This window comes from Tupaia chinensis, unplaced genomic scaffold, assembly GCF_000334495.1.
Source record: "Tupaia chinensis unplaced genomic scaffold, TupChi_1.0 Scaffold000532_1, whole genome shotgun sequence".
NCBI lineage: Eukaryota > Metazoa > Chordata > Mammalia > Scandentia > Tupaiidae > Tupaia > Tupaia belangeri.
In genome coordinates this window covers 3,199,255-3,219,288 of record NW_006160045.1, presented here as the reverse complement: position 1 = coordinate 3,219,288, position 20,034 = coordinate 3,199,255, and the positions used below count along the sequence as shown (strand labels likewise).

The 20,034-nt window shown below is 33.2% G+C and overlaps 1 protein-coding gene and 1 long non-coding RNA gene across 7 annotated transcripts in view; one reads left to right on the top strand and one right to left on the bottom strand.

Moving 5' to 3' along the window:
* Nucleotides 1-20,034, top strand: part of AKT3 (AKT serine/threonine kinase 3) — a 335,945-nt gene that overhangs the window by 265,473 nt on the left and 50,438 nt on the right. For all 6 annotated transcript variants that reach the window (XM_006157219.3, XM_014591111.2, XM_006157223.3 and 3 more), the window contains 3 exons: nucleotides 229-357; nucleotides 10,780-10,994; nucleotides 17,133-17,220. In XM_006157219.3, coding sequence (XP_006157281.1) covers nucleotides 229-357; nucleotides 10,780-10,994; nucleotides 17,133-17,220 — 432 coding nt within the window. The remainder of the gene's footprint in view (nucleotides 1-228; nucleotides 358-10,779; nucleotides 10,995-17,132; nucleotides 17,221-20,034) is intronic.
* The window catches only part of LOC102474014 (uncharacterized), a 23,165-nt gene continuing 19,885 nt past the window's right edge, over nucleotides 16,755-20,034 (bottom strand). Inside the window, exons 5-6 of the long non-coding RNA XR_335783.1 lie at nucleotides 19,397-19,455; nucleotides 16,755-16,808 (exon numbers count right to left, since the gene is read on the bottom strand). This is a non-coding gene — a long non-coding RNA (uncharacterized LOC102474014). The remainder of the gene's footprint in view (nucleotides 16,809-19,396; nucleotides 19,456-20,034) is intronic.

Here is a 20,034-nt window from a genome sequence, read left to right as displayed (position 1 = left end):
TTTCCCATTTGAAGAAAAATTTGTAATTTTATCATTATAAAGTGTTTGATAAAACATTTCTTTTTACTCATGAAGCTGCAGGGTTGTAAGTATTGAAAGTTACATTAACTACAATTATGTTCTCTTTCCAAAATACCTTACTCAGCATTCAATAATTTTTAAAACAGTATTTTCCTACTGTTGAAGATTCTAGAACAAATTGTGCATTTTTTTTTTTTTAATATACAGTTGGAGAATTTGATGCTGGATAAAGATGGCCACATAAAAATAACAGATTTTGGACTTTGCAAAGAAGGGATCACAGATGCAGCCACTATGAAGACGTTCTGTGGTACACCTGAGTACCTGGCACCAGAGGTAGGCCTCAGTTCATAGGGACATAACATTGACAGAATGTTGTGTAAGGTAACATTTCATAAGTATTAAAAACAAATATAGTGCATGATACACTTACCTGAATTTTAACTTGAATCAAATTTATTGTGTTCCTGTATTACAGGATTAAGAATATATAGAAATTAAGTTTTATAAACTTTATAAGCACAAAGGCACTCACTAAAGCACATTAAATCAGTGTGGCCATAGACATTTTATTTCTTGATTCATTTATTAAAACAGAATACTTGAATGACTTCAGCAAGAATGTTTATAATTTTATAAACCATCTTGGATGTTTCTTAGAAGCAAAGAAACTGATTATTGGATTTACAGTGTTGAGTGGATTTTTATACTTAAGTATCAGAAAGTATTTTATTAGGAAAAGTAGTAAAATGACAGCAGCTATATTTTAGAATTTATGTCAAAGAAAGCTACAAACCAGTATCCTGTGCTGAGGATTCCACTTCATCAATTTGTTTATTCAACAAATATTTATTATGTATCTACCATATGTAAGTATTTTTCTGGGAGATTTTATTACAAGATAGAAGGATCCTTCCTTCAAAGAGCTTAGTTCTGCTGGGGGAAGGCAGAATAAAAATAACATTAATGGGGCCGGCAATTGGCATGGTGTTTAGGGTTCTGGATTCCCACATGGTGGCCCGTGGTTCAAGTCTCAGACTTGGTGGCTTGTTTTCTTACTTTTCCTCTCTCTCTCTCTGGTCAAATAAAAATAATGATAATTAATAAGTAAAATAATTCTTTTTTTAAAAAAGTAACAGTGTCTTAAGTGCATGAAAAAAAGGCAAGATAAAGAGTGTGGGTATGGTAGGTATTTTAGAATGTCCCAATTACTGTTGCTGTATAACAAACTACCTCAGTATTTAGTGGTAAAAAATAGTCATTTTATGTCATGGGTTTTCTGAATGTATGAGGTCTCCACGGGAAAGACTGCACTGAGGAGATGACTGGCCCAAGAAGTAGAAATGATCTGAAAGCATCTTTACTCATAGGTCTGATAGTGGCTGCTGGCTATCCACTGATGTCTTATTTGGACTGCTGACAGGAGCACTTATATATATAGCCCCGTTCTATAGCCCAGGCTTCCTCATAATGAAAATGCTTTTAAAGAATAGTGAAATTTCTTTGCTTCTGAGCTCTAAAAGTAAATGTCTAGGGGACAACAAAGCTGAATTGATCTTTTATTTATTTATTTTTTAGCTTAGTAAGCCATTCAAGGCTGATTAACTTTAAAAAAATAAATTTTTAATGTATTTTTTATAGTTGTATAGTTGGAATAACATTTACATACCATAAAATTCACTCCTTTAAAGTCAAATTAGTGTTTGTTAGTACATTCACAGAGTCCTACAACCATCTTCCTTGCTATCTTGATTTTCATCACCCCAACAAGACACCTTGTGTTCATTAGCTCCCCATTCTCCCTTCTCCTCAGGCAGCCACTAAACTCCTTTCGGTCCCTGTAGATGTGCTTGTTCTGGACATTTCAAGTAAATGGGATCACACAACATGGAGTCTTCTGTGGCTTCTTTCATTTAGCATAATGATTTCAAGATCCATTCATGTTTTAGCATGTTATCACTGGTCCACTTCTTTTTTTGACTGGATAATGTTCTGTTGAATGGATTTACCACATTTTGTCTATTCTTCCAGTGGTTGATGGACATGTGGGTTTTATCCAATTTTTGGCTATTATGAACAGTACTGCTATGAACATTTGTGTCATCTCTTTCTATGACTCAGCTCCAGAAGTCACACCGTTTCTGTCATGGGTTATTCATTGAAGTAGCTGTAAGCCTCCACAGATTTAAGGGGTAGAAACATAGACCTCACCTCTCTTTCGTACAAGACCATGTGAAATGGGAGATACTATTGCTGTCATACCGGAAAATAGAATCTCTTAACAGATAGGCTGTTCAGGCAAAGTGATTTTTGTCCAGAGATCTGAATGATAAAGAGGAGGCATAGATTGCAAACATACAGGAAAAGAGCCTTCTGAACAGGGAGAGCAGCTAGTATGAAAACCTGGAGGCAAAAGTAAGCTTAATTTTCCCCTCAAACCTCAAAGAGTTTAATTAGGCCATCAGGAACAGGAAGGTTGTGACTTTTTTGTTTTTCTATGCTAAAATGCATCATGACTTTCCCAAAGACCCACTAGTTAGAGCCAAATAGAAAGGCATTCATCTTGTGTGGGTGAGGATTGTTTATTGAGTATCTTTGTGTGCCACAGGCTATGTAAGTGCAGCACAACTGTTTCATTTAATATTTTGAATGACTTTTTGTGATAGATAGCAAACTTGATTTTTTAAGTGGAGATAGAGTAGAGGATCAGAATTTTTAATGTAATCTGTACACAAGGAGGAGGAAAAACTATAATCAGGATTCTGACTAGCTTGAATTTATAGCTCACTGTTACTTTTAAACTATTGGGTCACTGTAAAAGTCTTTTCTGACCCAATATTATACCCATATAATGGCCCAAGAAAGTCACAATTTCAAGGCCAGCTATAGATGTATATAAGTGTTTTTCAAAATGAATGTTTTGTAAATGCTCAATAGGAAAAAATAATCAAAAGAAATTAGGAAATAAAATAAATTCATAATAATCCTAGCATTCTTATACATATAGCAACTTATGCTGGTTTATTATTATAACAGTTTCTTTTCAACTGTGGATTAAATTTACATTTTTAAAAATGTGGAGTTATTTTAAATAAGCGCTTTCACTTAAAATACAGTAAATTTCCAGTGATTATTTTCTTGCCAAAGATATAATTTTCTCTGTTTTAAAATCTGGAATTTAAAATTCTCTATTTTTGTGGTTGAATTAGGTAAAATTTTAGAAACACTGTTCCTTGTTTATTCAAATACAAGATCATATTTTCTAGAATAGTATTGTTTTTGTAAATGTCATGAAAAACACATTCTTTGTTTCTCCGGAGTTCAATTACCCCTGCTATACATTTGCCGTGGATGATGATGTCCCATATTTAGAATAACAAAATTAGTTGTGTCACAATTAGGGAAAATTATTTCTGAAGAAGATAAATACATCTCATTTTAGAAGCAGATGATCTCCTAAGAAACAAAGATAACTGTTTTCTATGCGAATGTCACAAACCGAAGAACAAAACCAAGAATTTAATGATGGAAGAGTCCAATTGTTTCTAAATAGAAAGTTTATAATTCACAAGAAATTATCCATTTCTTTTTAAAGATAAGTAAGAAAACATTTTTGTATACTTCTTTTTTTATTGTAAAAGTTTGGTCTTTAAAAGTAATTTATAGTCCTATCCATAGTTGATACATACTCTTTCAAAATTAAAATCTTGACATTTTATTTTTATAAGGGAGAGTGATCATTTCAGTTATTATTTGAGAATGACCAATCTCAAAACAGCGAATTTCTCTTGCAATTTTAATTCTTAATTTTAAATATTTGTGTCATATTCTGCCTTTTTGGTTAAATCTGAAATCTGGAAGACTTCGAATCTTATAATTCTTACTTTAAAAAATAAGAATTGAATTACTTTATTATGATCTCTATTATAGACCATTTCACTCAATAGTTCACTTATTCATTAAGGAATTATTTATTGACTAAGGATCAGCCATTATATTAGCTATTAGAAAGGCAAAGGTAGTTAAAAAAATGGTCTTTGTCCTCAAGTAGCTTCTTATTTACTAAGGTGGTGGTGAGATGTGGGAAATAATTATTACACTTCAAAAAATAATTGCTTTACTAGAATTACATAGAGTGGAGTGGCAGGAAGAGGACAAGTGTTTAAGCCTGCTGGGAGGGTCCAGCAGCAGGAAGGGAAAGCAGAAAGGGAGACGGTGGACTATCAAGTAGGGTTTGAGGAGTTCAGTTCTGTGGACAGGGAGATTCATTCGTGAATTGAGAGTAAGGTGATAATGTGACCAGATTCACATGGTGAAGGAAGGATTTTCTGGGGCTGAAGGTAGACTTTTCTCCTTATTTCAGGTGGTGTCTCTCGCTTTTTTTGGACTTTGAAATTACTAGTCCATATGATTATTAATGCTAGTCTTTTCTTGATGATGAAATCAGCAGTACTTATATATCAGAATACATTCTTGGAATATATTCTTGATTACTACTAATCTTGTGAATGACTCACATCAATGTTTTTCCCCTCCCGTTTCTGTAGAAGACTTGTTTACACAGTGTGTAGAGATCTTGATGCAGCCTGTACTTCATCTAGCAGTGGTATCCCTCTATCTTTTAAATTGTTTTACTCTGTTAGAAATGGTTTGCTATTTAAAAGTAGATGAAAGGTGTTTCAGAGGTACTTCAAAAGAGTGTTAGAAATCAGTTCAAAGCTAGTTTATTGTTTCTTTCCTTCTTTTGGTCCTGTATGCCAGGCTCATTTTTTAAAAAAATTAATCAACACTTTATAATTGTACATATTTATGGGGTACAATCTGGTGTTTCAGTATATGTATACATTGTATAATGATCAAGTCTGGGTAGTTAGCATATCCATCACCTCATGCATTTATCAATTTACATAGTAAGTTTTAAAATAAACTCAAGTTTTAAATTAACTTAATTTGCTTCTTGTGGCAAAGACTACCAGAAAAAATAAGTCTTACAGTATAAGTATAAATATGTCAATTGTTGAAAAAAAGGATATTTTAAAAAATATTTGTTTTCTTACCTCTGTTGATGAAGAATGGAGCTTACAATGCAGTTTTTCAACTTGGGAAAGCATGATAGACCTCTATTATTTAAAAAAAAATGGGTGATTTGTTTGTTTGTTTTAAAAGATTCTATAGATAAACTCCTGGCAGGAATATAAGCTGTGCATTTAGGGTCCTACATCTCTAAAAATGCCTTTGTATGCATAGCTTTAAATGTGTATTTTTGTTCTTTCTTATACTAAAAAGAAATAAATTTTACCTATAATAAATTACAGTCCATAAGATATCTTGAGAGAATTTTATTTTTGTAATCTATACTGTATTTTCACACCTAGAAGTTATAAAAGAAATTAGAAATCACATATAAACTCTTACTGTTAAATTTTATTATTTGGTTTGGCTTCTATTGAATCCAAACCATTTTATGCAGTGCTAATTATTTAGAGTCTCAGCTTTGCTCTTGAGTTAGCAGTACCTGATCAACTTTCCAACTGTAAAACAGTCTGAAAATCAAATGTAGCTTACATGCAAGACCCAACAAAATTAAAAGTGTTAAGTACGTTTTGGCAGTTCACTTTTATTATGCCCAGTCCTCAAATGTACCAGCAGATAATCATCTGAATGTTAGTTATTTTTCACATGCTTATGTGATCACACAAAAAGTACATGCTAAAAAGAAGCAGATGGTGACAGATGGGGAAGGTTGAATAAGGTGGTTTTGGAAACCTAGAGAAATGCACTTCTGTAATAGTGTAAAAATAAAAATTATTTGATAATCAAGATAGAGCTAACAAAAAGATTATGAAAAATTACTTGATTGTTGAGAAATGTATAATACTAGCTGTCATTGCTATTGAGGAAAAAAGTATATAATGTAAAATGTTTTTTTCCATTGGTTGAAAATGCAATATTGGATACATTAATTCTTATTAGTTTTCAGAATCTCATTTTTACAAAACATTCCTAATTTTATTCATTTTTGAAACCTACTGTCTTTAATATCTCATATAGCATATTGAAGATACCTGAAGTAGATCAGAATATTTTGATAACTACTTTAATAGATTTTTTTTCCCTCAGAGTTGTTGAGAGATCGTAGCACAAATGAAAATTAAATTCTGTAAATTTAAAGGAAAATATACACATTAAGTTGCAAAGAAGTTAGTAAAGAGAGTGCTAGCCTTGAGTGGTATGGGTGTGGGGAGTAGTTAGACACTAATTTGAAATGTGTTAAATGGAATTTTATTTATTTTAAATATAACAAAGAAAAATATAAAAGTTTTCATTTAGTAAGCCTGTCAATATTGTGTTTAGAAGGTCTGAAGAGAAATGAATGAAGCTGAATTTATTTACTATGTCTGCACATTTAATCTGTAGGTAAAAGTAATGGCACACATAGTTACAGTTTAATTCAGCCTTGCACAAGGTTCTACTGTATTCCAAAGACAGAAACTAGTCAAGGAACTGCTAAGTTTTTGTGGGAAAAAGGAGTTGTTTTAGCAGCTTTTCTAAAACTGAGTACAACCATAACATTTTAATTTAATTATTAATAATTCATATAACACCCTCCTGAGGTAGTTTTTAATTTGGAGAAGGTCTCTTCATCAATATCAAGGGGAAAATTAGGTAAAGGAGCCATAGTGATCAGTTTAGACAGAAGTCTGCTTTATAGTTAGAACTTCTGTGATAACAGTTGGCTTACTATTTAATTAAATGTATTTAACTTACTTTACTATGGCACTGTTTTATGCTGTTTCTGGGAAATAATAAAAGCATCCATTTTGTATCATTATATATTGTTTGAATATGAACTCAGATGGAATTAATTCCCTTCAGTGTTTCTAAGTAGTAGGTTTTACTTACACAAAAGTCTGTCAGTTCTTGTAGTAACTATTTTTCACCTACACTTTTTTTTTAATGTTATGTGGGTCTTTTGACTTGAATGCTCAGAATATTGCCATTCATCTACTTTGATTATGATTCTAATTTAGGCATAAAATTTAATATTTAATTCTCTGAAGAATGGGAACATACACCAAACTAATGCTCAGCAGAAACACTAGTGATTACCTATAGTTTTTACTACAGCTATTTTTACTTAAATTACAAAGACCGTATTTCCTGGAATCCCATAATGCCTATTGTTTTAGGATAAAAAGCAAGTGTAGCAATTTCTGGGAAGATATATGTAAGTATGATTTAGTCACCATTATCATATCCATTTAGCTTTTCTCTTTTTCAAGGATTTGTCCTGTTGTAGCCAGTTTGCTTTAGAAAATCCAGTGTTAGCCATATACAAGTGTTTGTGTGTGCGTGCGAAAAGGTGGCCATGAAGCTCACAGTGTTCCAGGACACAGCAAATGGCGTGTACAGCTGCTGTCTCAAATTTTTAGAGCAGTTGACAAATTGAAGAAAGTACCATTGTTGAACTCATAATTCTTAATGAACTGAAATGTCTTCTGAAGCTGCAATCCATTTTAAAAATCTGAATTTGAATCAGAAGATTTGTAGGTCATTTTCTTAGGTAAATATCTGTGATATTAAAATTATAAAGGGCTTCCCTAAATGATAAAGATATAGATATATGTTTATATATTAAAAACACACATATTAGTTACCTGAAATGTAAGGTTAACAGGGAAAAATTTTTTTGAATTAGCGGTAAATTGGTTCATCCAAGTTCGCAGTTTACTTTCACAACATAGGTGTGCAGACAGTTTGTTTAGATGTTTAATTTTTTCCCCCATCTGTTCTGCCAGGATTATTGATTGAGTAGTGAACCACTCCAGGGCATACATAGCCTGCTTGTAATTGCTTGCCTTAGGTACATTGTGTGGCCTGGTGAGTAAGCTGAGAAGGATGTCCCTTCAGTCTTCCCGTTCTTCCCATAAATTTAATGGCAAAAGAATATTGGAACGAATTTGTTTTTTGAAAATGCCCACTAGCCAAATAAATATTGAGATTGAGAACTTTAACCAAGGGTATCATTCTAAAATCGTTTGTTATTTAATAGAAATGTTTTAAATTAGTAACCAGTCGGGAGCAATTTGTGCTGGAGTTTTTTTGTTTGTTTGTTTTGTATTTCTTTTTCCTTTTTCTTTTAAAACTCATCTGGTGGTGGTTGTTGAGAAGTGCCCATATCAAATATCAGTCAAATATTATCAGAATATTTACTACTAACAGTACCTTTCTTGAACCTTAAGTTTTGTTTTATCAGAAAGTAGAGCAGGTTCTGGCTCCTAGTAGAGAGATTTAAAGTAAGCTTTTTTAACCCTTGAGTTTGCTCTTCTCTTGGGTTTTAATTTGATATAGCTTATCATTTGTAACACTTAGATTTCTTTTCCTGTTCCAAATCTCTTTCCATTATCTCTGAGTACACAATCCTATTTAAATTTTGAGTTTCATTTAAAAGTCAATAGCATTGATTTTATAGATAAAGAGACACTTTAGATTACTTTTTTAAGGTAAGTCTTTTTCTGGTTTATTTCTCAAGGAGCATATTTTGATCTATATTTATACCTAAATTATATGATAAACCACATATTAATGGAGTCGAAATGCATCTCACCATGCTTGTACCTCCACTCTGCATCACCATTTATTTATCAAATGCTTGGATCAGCTCTCACAGTAAACATGAAATAAATTAGCTTATTTACAAGCAAAAAATTCATCAGAAGTAGCCAGAAAGAATTGCAACCTTTAGGATAAAGAATATAAATTCTGTTTGTTACTATAATTTTAAATAAAGAAGTGCTTTAAGTAAGGGAGAAAGATGATTTGAAATAATCTAAAAGGGGCTATTGGATTTGAATTAGTTAATTTGACTGTGAGATTTCCAGAGTACTTCTAAATATTAGGTTTTGAAATAATTTAAGGAGAAAGAATTTTTTTATGAACAGTAGAGATATGTGTAGTATATAGCCCCATGCAGATTATTAAAATCACTTTTATTTTTATTCTGATGTGTTTCATTTTATGGCTGTTTGGAGGTAAGAGTTGAACAGAAGTCTTTTTTTTTTTAATTGATAGCAAGGTCTATTAGAGGTCTCTCAGGCAAAGAAGATTGACTGAGTTGTTAGGGTGGTTTGGCTTCATATTGCTTAAGTTCACATGTTGATAAGACAATGCAATGAATCAGTATTGTTCAGTGCAAAGTGATTGGCATACAGTTCTAATTACAACATTATGTATCTATCTGTATATCCATTAAAACATGTATGTTCAGAAGCAAAAACACTTATTTTGAGAATCAGCGTTCATTTTACAAACCTAAATAAAATACATTTTATCAAACAAATTTTTGTACATTGTAGTTTATTTTTCAGTTGCTTATTTCTCTTCAAAAATAAAAAAACCTCTTTTTATGCACTCACTTTCCCTTCTGGCTGCAAACCAGGTATTTAAACAAAAATAAAGGATTGCCAGTTTTGCCAGCTGGGGATGAGAACCCGGCTGGTGAAATGTGGGTTCGGGAGGCAGTTAATCCAGCTTTTATGCTTTTTATGGTTTTATGAAAAAAGAGGTTAAAAACCACATTTGGCTCCTTTTCATGTATGCCACTGTTTTGTTGGTGTTGCAGGGATGCAGTTAGAGGGTACTTAGATTTAAAACAGTTAGAGGTTACTTAGATTTAAAATGTTTTTGTTATTAGGTAAAATCCCATACTAATTAGATAAAGGCCTACAAAGAGTACATCCTACTAATTGGCAATGAGACAGATCCTTGAATTATCAGAAGTCACTGGTATATTAAAATTATACCCACAGCAGTTTCTTCATCCTAAGTACATTAGTGTAATTCCTTATACTTTTTCAGGTTGTTTTCTGTTTGTTTGTTTGTTTGTTTGTTTTTTCTCATGTTGCTCATTTCAAACAAGGAGGAATTTAAAATATGTTTGGCTAGTGAAGAAAACTAGAATTTGTTGTTTATTCAGAAAATATTTTTCCTAGTTTGGGATTGACAAAAGATCCTGGAAAAATGTAGGACCTGGACTTGTGTTCATATCTTACCAGTACAGCTCCTGGTTGTCTTTAGCTATAAAACAAAGGTTGAACAATTTAATTAAAAATCTTTTCATAGTATTCCAAAAATGCTTACAGAATAGATCTTTAACATATTTGTTAAAATACCCTGTTTTTTAAAATGCCTTTCAGATATTTGTAATAATCATAATGTAATTGTCAGAAAAGTCATCCATAATTGTGTGGAATTATTGGGTAAATAATAGTCACATAGGACTAATCATCAACAAAGTACATAATTAATTCAAATCAAGATAGTCTAGAATATGAGTACTTCTTGCTCTTATGAAGTGTTCACTCATGTAATCAGTATACTTTTTTTAGCTTAATTTGTGTATGTGTATACTTTAATTTGTGTATGTGGCTTTCTTGATCTGATTTTCTCAAAGCTAGGCAGATCAAATAAAATAAGCTTTAAGATTATTCAGATATAGATATTTAAAATAAAATATTGATTAGGAATTTCTTTGTGTGACCCATTCCTGTTTGTATATGCTGATATATAATATATTGGAATATTGCACATTTGCTGTGATTTTTTTTTAGAGGCTACATCATAGTTTAAATGTCATAATCTTAGAATCTACCACCTAGACCTTGGAGATTCATTTTTGTGTAAAAATCTTATGTTTTATGAATAATGCCTTAAAAGTTAATGTGTAATAATTAATTTTTCCCCTGGTTTCACTTTTAGGTGTTAGAAGATAACGACTATGGCCGAGCAGTAGACTGGTGGGGCCTAGGGGTTGTCATGTACGAAATGATGTGTGGGAGGTTACCTTTCTACAACCAGGACCATGAGAAACTTTTTGAACTAATACTAATGGAGGACATTAAATTTCCTAGAACACTGTCTTCAGATGCAAAATCATTGCTTTCAGGGCTCTTGATAAAGGATCCAAATAAACGGTAAGCTGCAAACGACACTGAATTCTTGATGACTGCCGTTAGAAATTGTGATATGGAAATTGATTCAAATATAGCCAGCTTCAAGAAGCAATGTATTTGGTGTAGACATCTTCCCACTGAGATTCTGATTTATTTTTGACTGCATAACACAGAACATTAAAAAACTTTCCTCACGAATTTTCGAAATAAGGACTTTGAAAGTTTAATTATCCAATTATGAGTGAACAATTTCTTAATTGCCCTGTTGATTGATAGAATGGGAATGGGAGGATCCTCAATCTTCCTTTCAGTCTCTAGGCCTTTATCTTTCTGCATATTTACATTCTCAAAAGAATAGACTTGTTTCTATACTCTCCTCCCACCCCAACCTATGTTAATATATCTAATTACTTTTTTATTGTTTGTCATTAAAAGTATTCTTTTCCATGCATGATGAAAGGATTGATAGCAAAAAGGATTGCTGGCAAAAAAATATCTCTATACACGTATTTCTCTTTTTTGTAGCTATACCTATGACCTGAAGAATTCCATAGCTTTTGCTGTTTTGCCCACCAGTGTTCATATTTACATATTCATTCAACACACATTGTTCATGTTTATACATTCAGTCAACACACATTTTAGAAATTACATAACATGACTATTTATAAAATGTTCCTTAATATATGTGTTCATATATGTATATATCCCCATATCAGTATTTCTCTAAAAATCCATTGGATCTTAAGCATCTGGAGGATAGATTGTTTTATATATTGTTGAATTTTTCCTTGACACCTCACATATGTTTTATTACAATGTTTTGTTTATGGTTGATGCTTAATATATATTGACAGACTGGATTAATGAGTAAAGGAATAAATCCTAAAGTTCGTCCTTTGTCTAACCTAGAAATAGCTTCTATTACATATGTCTAGGTTTTAATTTTATAAGGAATGTGATTTTACCCTCAGCAGAAAAATGAACAAATAAAATGATATGTGAAAAAACATCCAAAATGTATGTAGATATAGATAGCCATTTTCACATCTGTTATCTCCTTTGCTTTTTCCAGTAACCTTGTAGAGTAGATAGGGTAAATAGTATTCTTAGTTCTATTTGACTGAAGAGAAAAAAAGGCCCAGTGAAGGTTAGGCGATTTGTCCAAAGTCTGACTGAAAATTCATGCAAAATAAGAATAGAAAGTGAGTTTCTTGGTGCCTATTCAGTATTTCTTAGGTTTCTTATTTACAGTGCATTAATTTCTCAGTTCAAGTTTTGAAATGGGCTCCATTTGAGTTGGTTATGTCAGTTATGTAATGAGCAGCCCTTAGTCTTTAGAGAGCCTTTAGGCAGATTTACCCAGAGCTGTGACTTCTGTTTACTTGCTTTGGGATCTGATCTTTGGGCTGGTTTCAAAGGTAGTAAATTTTATCCCATCCTTCCTCACTCACCCAGATAACTTTGACAACCTGTCCTTTGTGGCCCACTCTGTAAGTGATTAATAGAATAAGGTCATACTTGTGATTTTCCTTTTGTGTCTCATTGTCAGCCCACCCTATTCCCATGGATATCACATAGTAGGTATTTAGAAACTATTGAATAAATGTGAGGTAAATGTTTGAAATGTTCATGGCCTGGTGTATAAGAAAACTCTCAAGGGTTTATCCACCCAGGTGTTGATACTGTTCTAAAGAGAGGATACAGCATTTTCTATTATCTGCTGTTTTATTTTATAATAGTAGATGTGTCCAGTCCTTCCACAACTGCCCTAGAATATCAGCAATGCAAAGATGAACAGGTCTCTGCTGTAGATGTTCATAGAATAATGTGGGGCACAACAAATAGATTCACAAATGCTCAGGTCAGACTATACAGATTGCTGTTGAAGTTATTATCTCTGTCTAGGGGGTTGGAGGACTTGAGCTGGCTCATGAAGAAGTTGGAGTTTGCAGTGGCATTCAGGCAGAGAAATTTACATGTAAAGTATAGCTAGAATTGCAAATGAACATGGCATTTGAGAAGTTCAGTGACTAGGGTGTAGAATGTGAGTTGGGTAACATTGGGAGAGGAAGCTGATATGTTAGATTGTAAGGCTTATGTTTCTTAGAAAATATTTAATCTTTATTCAGAAGGGGATGAGAAGCCACTCAAGTATTTAAAGCAAGAGATTGTGTAATCAAATTTGTGTTATGAAAAGGTAACTTTGGCAGTTTTGTCATGGGCAGATTAGAAGAGAGTAGAGCCAGGAGAAACAGAGCAGTTAAGAATGCCAATGAATTTGTCCAGATAGGAAATGGGGTCCTTCCTGAAATTAGTGGTAAAGCAAATAATTAAATAGAAATGGTAAGGAAGTGGGAGGAGTCAGAAGAGGCCTCTGAGGTTTCCAGTAGGGTGACTAGTTTAAAGAATGGATAATTATTAACAGAGAGGGAATATAAGTGAAAGAAGAGGCTTGATGGGACATATGTTGATATTAACTTTGGATATACCAAGCTTGAGACTTCTATAAAACACCTAGATGGAAATGTTAAGTAAGCAGCGGGAAATAATATCATCAGTTCCTAAAAGGAACACAGTAACTGAATGTGTGGATTTAGAAGCCATATACATCTAGGAGGTAGTTGGGGCCAAGAAAATAATGGAGAGGGTAGGTCATAAAGCAAAGAAGGCCTAAGACAGAAGCAAGGAAATCATCAGAATTTAAGAGGTAGAAAGAAGAGAAAGCTAACAAAGGACTCTGAAAAGTTTTTAGAAACACAAAGATGAGATTATAGTATACTGCCTTATATATCCTATTTATCTATTTTAAATACTGCCTGAATTTTTCCTGGTGTTATTTACTGAATTTCTGTCAGTTCTATCAAAGAATCAACTCTAATCTTGTTTCTTATTTCATGTTCTCCATTACCTTAGGATTATTCTATCAGACCCTCCTATATCCTCCTAAGCACAGTTTATAGTAAAGTATGTCCTCATGTTGCATGCAGTGACACTAGGAAAATAGGAATTCTGCTTTGCTCCTGGTGGTAAAGGATCCTCAGTAGCTGAGGATTTAGTTTGGCATTCTGATATTGGAGTTGTGTTCTTAGACATAAACATTTCAGTTCAAAGCATGTTTTGAAGTCTTAAATTGTGTATTAATGCCATTGATGTTGAAATTCGACAGTTTCACACTTTAAGAAAGCTTGTGTTAAATAGTCTCTCCCATCTTCTAAAATGAATCTAAGCTTGTATTCTTACACTTTCCGCAATATTCATGGCTGATATTTTAGTTATTTATTTATATGTATTTGATGTAGAATAATGTCCAAAGCCAGACTATTGCTAGAGAACTGAAGGGTTACATGAAAATGAACTAAAAGTGGATTAAAACCTTTTATTTACAAAATGATTATGATTGTTTACTCCAACTTCCACTTCATGTACCATCTCATGTTCAATTCAGATGAAAACAGTATGGAAATCAACAGTAACTTTAAGTTTAAGGAAATACAATGGAGTTCTGATTTTTCTCCAGCAGGCAGCTTTGATGCATTCTGTGAAATATTTAGTTCTTTTTCGAAACATGTGTTTTGGTGCTTCTGCATTTCCCTAAGCACAGTTTAGAATGCCTTTGGGATAATGTTATTATCTTTGATGTCTGCTGTAAAAGGAGTTTGCAGTCCCTGGGGTTAGAGGCTTGGGGATGGGAGGAGGTGTGATAAAAGCAATATAATATATAATAGAATGAAAAAAAAATAAAGGCAGGGACTAGAGTGTCAACATTACCAAATAAAGAATTGTCAATCTGAAGTAAATGTGAACATCACTATATGATCTGATCCGGTCTGAAAGTCCCATCTCTGTAGAAGAGTTCATTTAGAGAATTCATATAAATCTGGGAGTCAAACTCAGCTCATGGGAACTACCTATTACCACTGAGTATACCAAGGTATTCATTGATGGTTTTATTTCCATTCTGATGATGCATTAGAGGATCTGAGGTCCTTTCCGGTTGTGAGTTTCTTATACCTGATAATAACCAGAGTTCATTACAATTGTACAATAGTTTGTCTTCTGTGGTGTATTTGGTCTTTTACTTTCCCGTTGGTGGTTAGAGTTGGTATATGCTAGCCCACGAGAACTGACTATTAAATTTTCAGGAATTTTGTGAGCTGGTTGTTTAACATAATCATTAGTATATAAAATAATCTAAATAATTATTAATTACAAAGACTTAAGACTTAAATTATATGCATTTACAAATTAAATCAAGAATAGTAAAAGCAAAGTTAGTAGATACTCAAAACTCATTTCTCCATAATTTCATTACATTTTACTACTGTCTGTTTTTGAGGCTATCTATGTCTTTTGAATCTGTGTGGAAATAATATATAATGGTTCCCGACTGTCCGTCTCTTTCTACCACTTCGTTGAGGGACATTATAGTAACATTGGTAGCTTGAAATTGGCTATAATGGGAGTATTCACAAAACCAAAATTAGCAAATAACTCTAAGTTGAGGCTTGATTTAATGTATTGATTGTTTAGACTTAAGAATATTATGGAAAAAATTTTAATAATGAGGATTAAATTTAAGTTTGTGATGTCTCCCTATCCATTACATTGTAAATAACCAAAAAAAAAAAAAAAAGAGTAAATACTCTGCTGCTGTTCCAAACTTATTAGCCATCCAGCAAAGAAGTTGTTCAGATTACTAACAAGCAAGTAAAATTCTGATTTATATCTCAGTTATATCAGTTTAATCCTTGACTTTAACATAAAAATGTTAACCAGCTTTTATATAAGAACTAATTAGATGCAATTACATCCGTAAGTGGCTTTGAAATTAAGCAAAAATTAGAAAGTTTTTTGTGAGACTCACTTGGCTAATTTACTTACAGAGCATTGTGTATTGTATTTTTTTCCTTGTAAATTTTTTGCCTCACATTTTTTATATCAGTAAAATTTATAATAATTTTATACATTTTTATATGCATAATGTCCTCCAGAGGGCTGATTGGTAAATATTTACCAGCATATTATCATTTCTAACCATGAGCAAACAAAACTTGCTATGCTAAATTCAGATTTAAATAGTTTTTTTTTCCTCTTTCATTCCTTGTTCTTCTTTCTTTTCCCCTTCCTTCCTCCCTCTAGCTTTTTATTTTCTTACTGATTAGTAAGTACTATCTTAAACACCTTTATTTCCTATTGTGATAGGTATTGGTTAAATAAAAATACTTTTTAAAATGGAGGAGAGTGTATTTTTAAGTTTTTAGTTCATATTGCAAGTTGCAATAACAAATAAAGTTATAATATTTCATAGATTGATAATACTATTTCTATGGAATTCATTTGAGATATGAAAATAGTCCATAAGTTTCTGCCTATAGCAATGCTCCTCATGTTATTTTTCTAATCAATTATTTAGTTAGGTTAGAATTTATATTAATGAGCATTTTAATTTTTTAATTTTTCCATAGGATGTGTGCACTTACTAGAGACAGAGAGGGAAAGTGAGAAATCACCCACCAAGGTGGGTGGCCATATTGCAATCTCAATCTCTTTTCCATTCTCCTCCCAGAGTTTTGGGCACTCACATACATGCTACTGGTGTGATTTTCAAGCCACTGGTACGGGACTCAAACCATGGAGTTGGCCAAGTTGGATCCAGTGCCTTAACCACCATGCCACCTGCTTGCCCCACCAAGGTTAAATTTTCACTTGTTCCAAAATATATTTGGTTTCTAAAACTGACATTGATGATAGTTATCATTTCATGTGGGTAGGCACTTACCTGTGCTATTTGTAACCCTTGCAATAACCCACCAGGCAGGTATCATTCTTGTTCTATAGATAAGAAAACTGACATTAAGCCACTTTTTCATTGTCTCACATATCATAAGTGCTAGTGATAGCTGCAGCTTTCAGATCTGTCCCCAGTATCCCTTCTCTTTTTCTAAATATCATGCTGTTCTGAAGCTAGTTCTTGTTAATATCATATTAGGAAAGTTAGATCTTACAGTAGCAACTTTTTAATGTATGTACATGGCTAGTTCTCCCAAGAACTACTTATCACATTGAAAATGATACTTTCACAAAAACTTTTTTTTCTTATGCATTGGGTTTATATAAATGTTTTATAGTCATTTAATTTTATTTCTGTCCTCATAGACTTGGTGGAGGACCTGATGATGCAAAAGAGATTATGAGACACAGTTTCTTTTCTGGAGTAAACTGGCAGGATGTTTATGATAAAAAGGTAGGATATCTTTATGGCTTACTATATACAAACTGACTCTTCTGCTAGAATGAATTTACAGCAAAATAATTTTAAGTTAATAAAATGTAATGATATAATGATATTTTCCCTTTTATTCTGATGCTTAAGTGATTATTGAACTTTTTAACCCAAATTATATTTATAATTTGACTCTTCATGTGCCTCTTGAAATTTTATTCAACACTGCCAAAGAATTTTATGTTTTTCTCTTTTTTCACCATAATAGTAGGTCATTGCCAAAGTCATGATGTGTTTTTCTGGTTTTCTATGCAAAAATATGTCATAACTTCCTCAGCAACCCAATGGTTTGTTAATTTGCCTTTCATTATTTCCTTGATTGGGGAAAAAAAAAAGACACCAAATATTATGTGGGGTTTTTCATAGGTATCATTTTAAAATTTGCCCTTATGTCTTTAATTTTAAGGTCAACACTTGACATTAATTTACACAAATTCTCAATTTTTAAAGACCTTTAAAGACTTTAGTTGTAATACTTAACCAAGTAATAAATTTGTCTTACTTTAGATTTCTTTATTACTTCAAACAGAACATTACTGCCCAAAAACGGAAGCTACTAATTATGTAGCTTTATTTTTCTTATGATCTGTTTATTACTAGTTTTTTTTGGAGAGGTTTTTGCTATAGGGCGCGTTTGCTTACCAGAATGACAGAGAGAGACAGAGAGACAGAAAGCTTGAAATCACCCCCCAGGGGGGATGGCCACGCCACAATTCCTTCTCCATTCTCCTTCATTCTGCCCCCAAGAAGGCACACATGCACGCGCACCTGGCGTGAGTTTAAGCCACCGGGTCCTGGACTCGAACCGCGGTTGGCTACATGGGAGTTCAGTGACATAGCCATTACGCTAACTGCTGGTCCTTTTATTGCTAGTTTTAATACTGCACCTTTTTGTTTCAATTCAGGGACAGGAAATTATCATATTTGTTCTATCTTATAAAAAACTTTTTACTATGTTTATTGTTAGTACAGACATTGATTTTGATACTTTGATTTTCAAGTGCTTGTAGAACATTTTTACTGTGAAACTTCTTTGCAACTCAGTAATTTGCTTAGAATTTTTATTGAATTATTTTGTTATCCCATCTACTTCCATTTATTACAGCTTTGCATATTTTTCTTTGAAACATTTATCATTCAATAATATTTATGTAGGGTTGTTTTGTAAAACGTCAGTCAACAGCATTTATGTAGGTCCTATTTTGGTACAAGTGTATTAACAGTTAAAGATAGAGCAGTCATATGAGTGATGAGAAAGTAACACAAGTACTACATTTCTGTATTATGTTAGTGGTAATAGGGAGTACAGTGATTTTCTATTCTTATTATGTAAGTAGGAGTTTATAATAGTCAAAGCATATTGAATACCTCTACTCAGAACTTCAGTTCATTTGAACTCACATACCTTGAGTTTTTTTCATGGATAAAGCACTATGGTAAGTACTAGATCCTTCACTACTCTTAGAGAAGCATGTAGCCAGTCTTAAATGTCCTAAATGTTTTATTAACTTCATATAGATGATTTTCTATCTACTTTATATTACTGATGATAATCTTTCTGAGTTGCATGTGTATGTGGAAAGGTTCCTAGTGGGCTGTGTAGCGTTGACATGTCAGTACATTACAGAAGAAACTGAGGAACATCAAGGTCTTTCTACGTCTCCCAGAAATCAGTCAGAGGTTTTCTTTGGCACACAAAACAACTAAATATTATCCTTCAATACACTTATCCTGGAAGGACTCATTTAAAAAAATAAAAAGAAATTGTTTCTTGAAGAGACATGGTTGGGGCATCAGCGTGGCACTGCTAACTTAAAGAAAGAGTGAGGCACCTGGCTGTGGTGCAGCAGTGCCGTGCAGTGCTGAAATCCATATGGTGACAAAAATTTAGAGCTGGAGGGTCAAAGTGAGATCAGACCTCTTAGAGGTGCTTTCACTCTCTTTCTCCCTTCTTTTCATATGCATACACATGTGCCTTCTTTATTTTAAAATAAAGGATAGGACAAAACATGGACTTTCTTTAGTCCTGTGAAGAGATTAGGTTTCAGTTATTCACTTTACATGGTAGCTTGGCATCACCTGAGGAAAGCTCTGAGACCCCAGCGACATACTAGTGAAGAAGGAAGGCTTACCGCACCTCTGCTCTACTGGAGTATGCCCAGAGTAAAGGTGATATTCAGATGCATAAGCGGCTCCCTGAGAGGATGGAATTAGAGGAGTCAGCAAGTATGGCAGGGAGAAGGGGCTGCCACAATATACATTATGATGTACTTGAATTAATTTAATTTTTGTAATAAAAATGGATACCATTTAATTTGAGCAAAGGTATTAAGCATCTTGCATAAGGAAGCCAAACTAAAAAAGTGACAGAGTTTTCATAAACCACAAATTGGTCATAGGCTGATAACTACTTGCGGTGGCCTTGTGTCTGATGAGGTATGCATGTCCTCAGTCCTCCTCACACACTTGAGGAACAGTAGCATTATAGCAGTGTTCTTCGAGTCTGAGTCACTTTTTAAAAGGCTATGAAGGTGTGATTGGGTCTATTGGGGTTTGTATCATATCACAAATAAACAAGAAATTAGTGGGAACCAGTAGTTAGCGTAATGGCTATGTCGCTGGACTCCCACGTAGCCGACCGCGGTTCGCGTCCCGGACCCGGTGGCTTAAAACTCACGCTGGGCACGTGTGCGTGTGTGCCCAAGATCCCGAGAGGAGAATGGAGGAGAAGGGATTGCGGCATGACCATCCCCCCTGGGGGGTGATTTCTCGCTT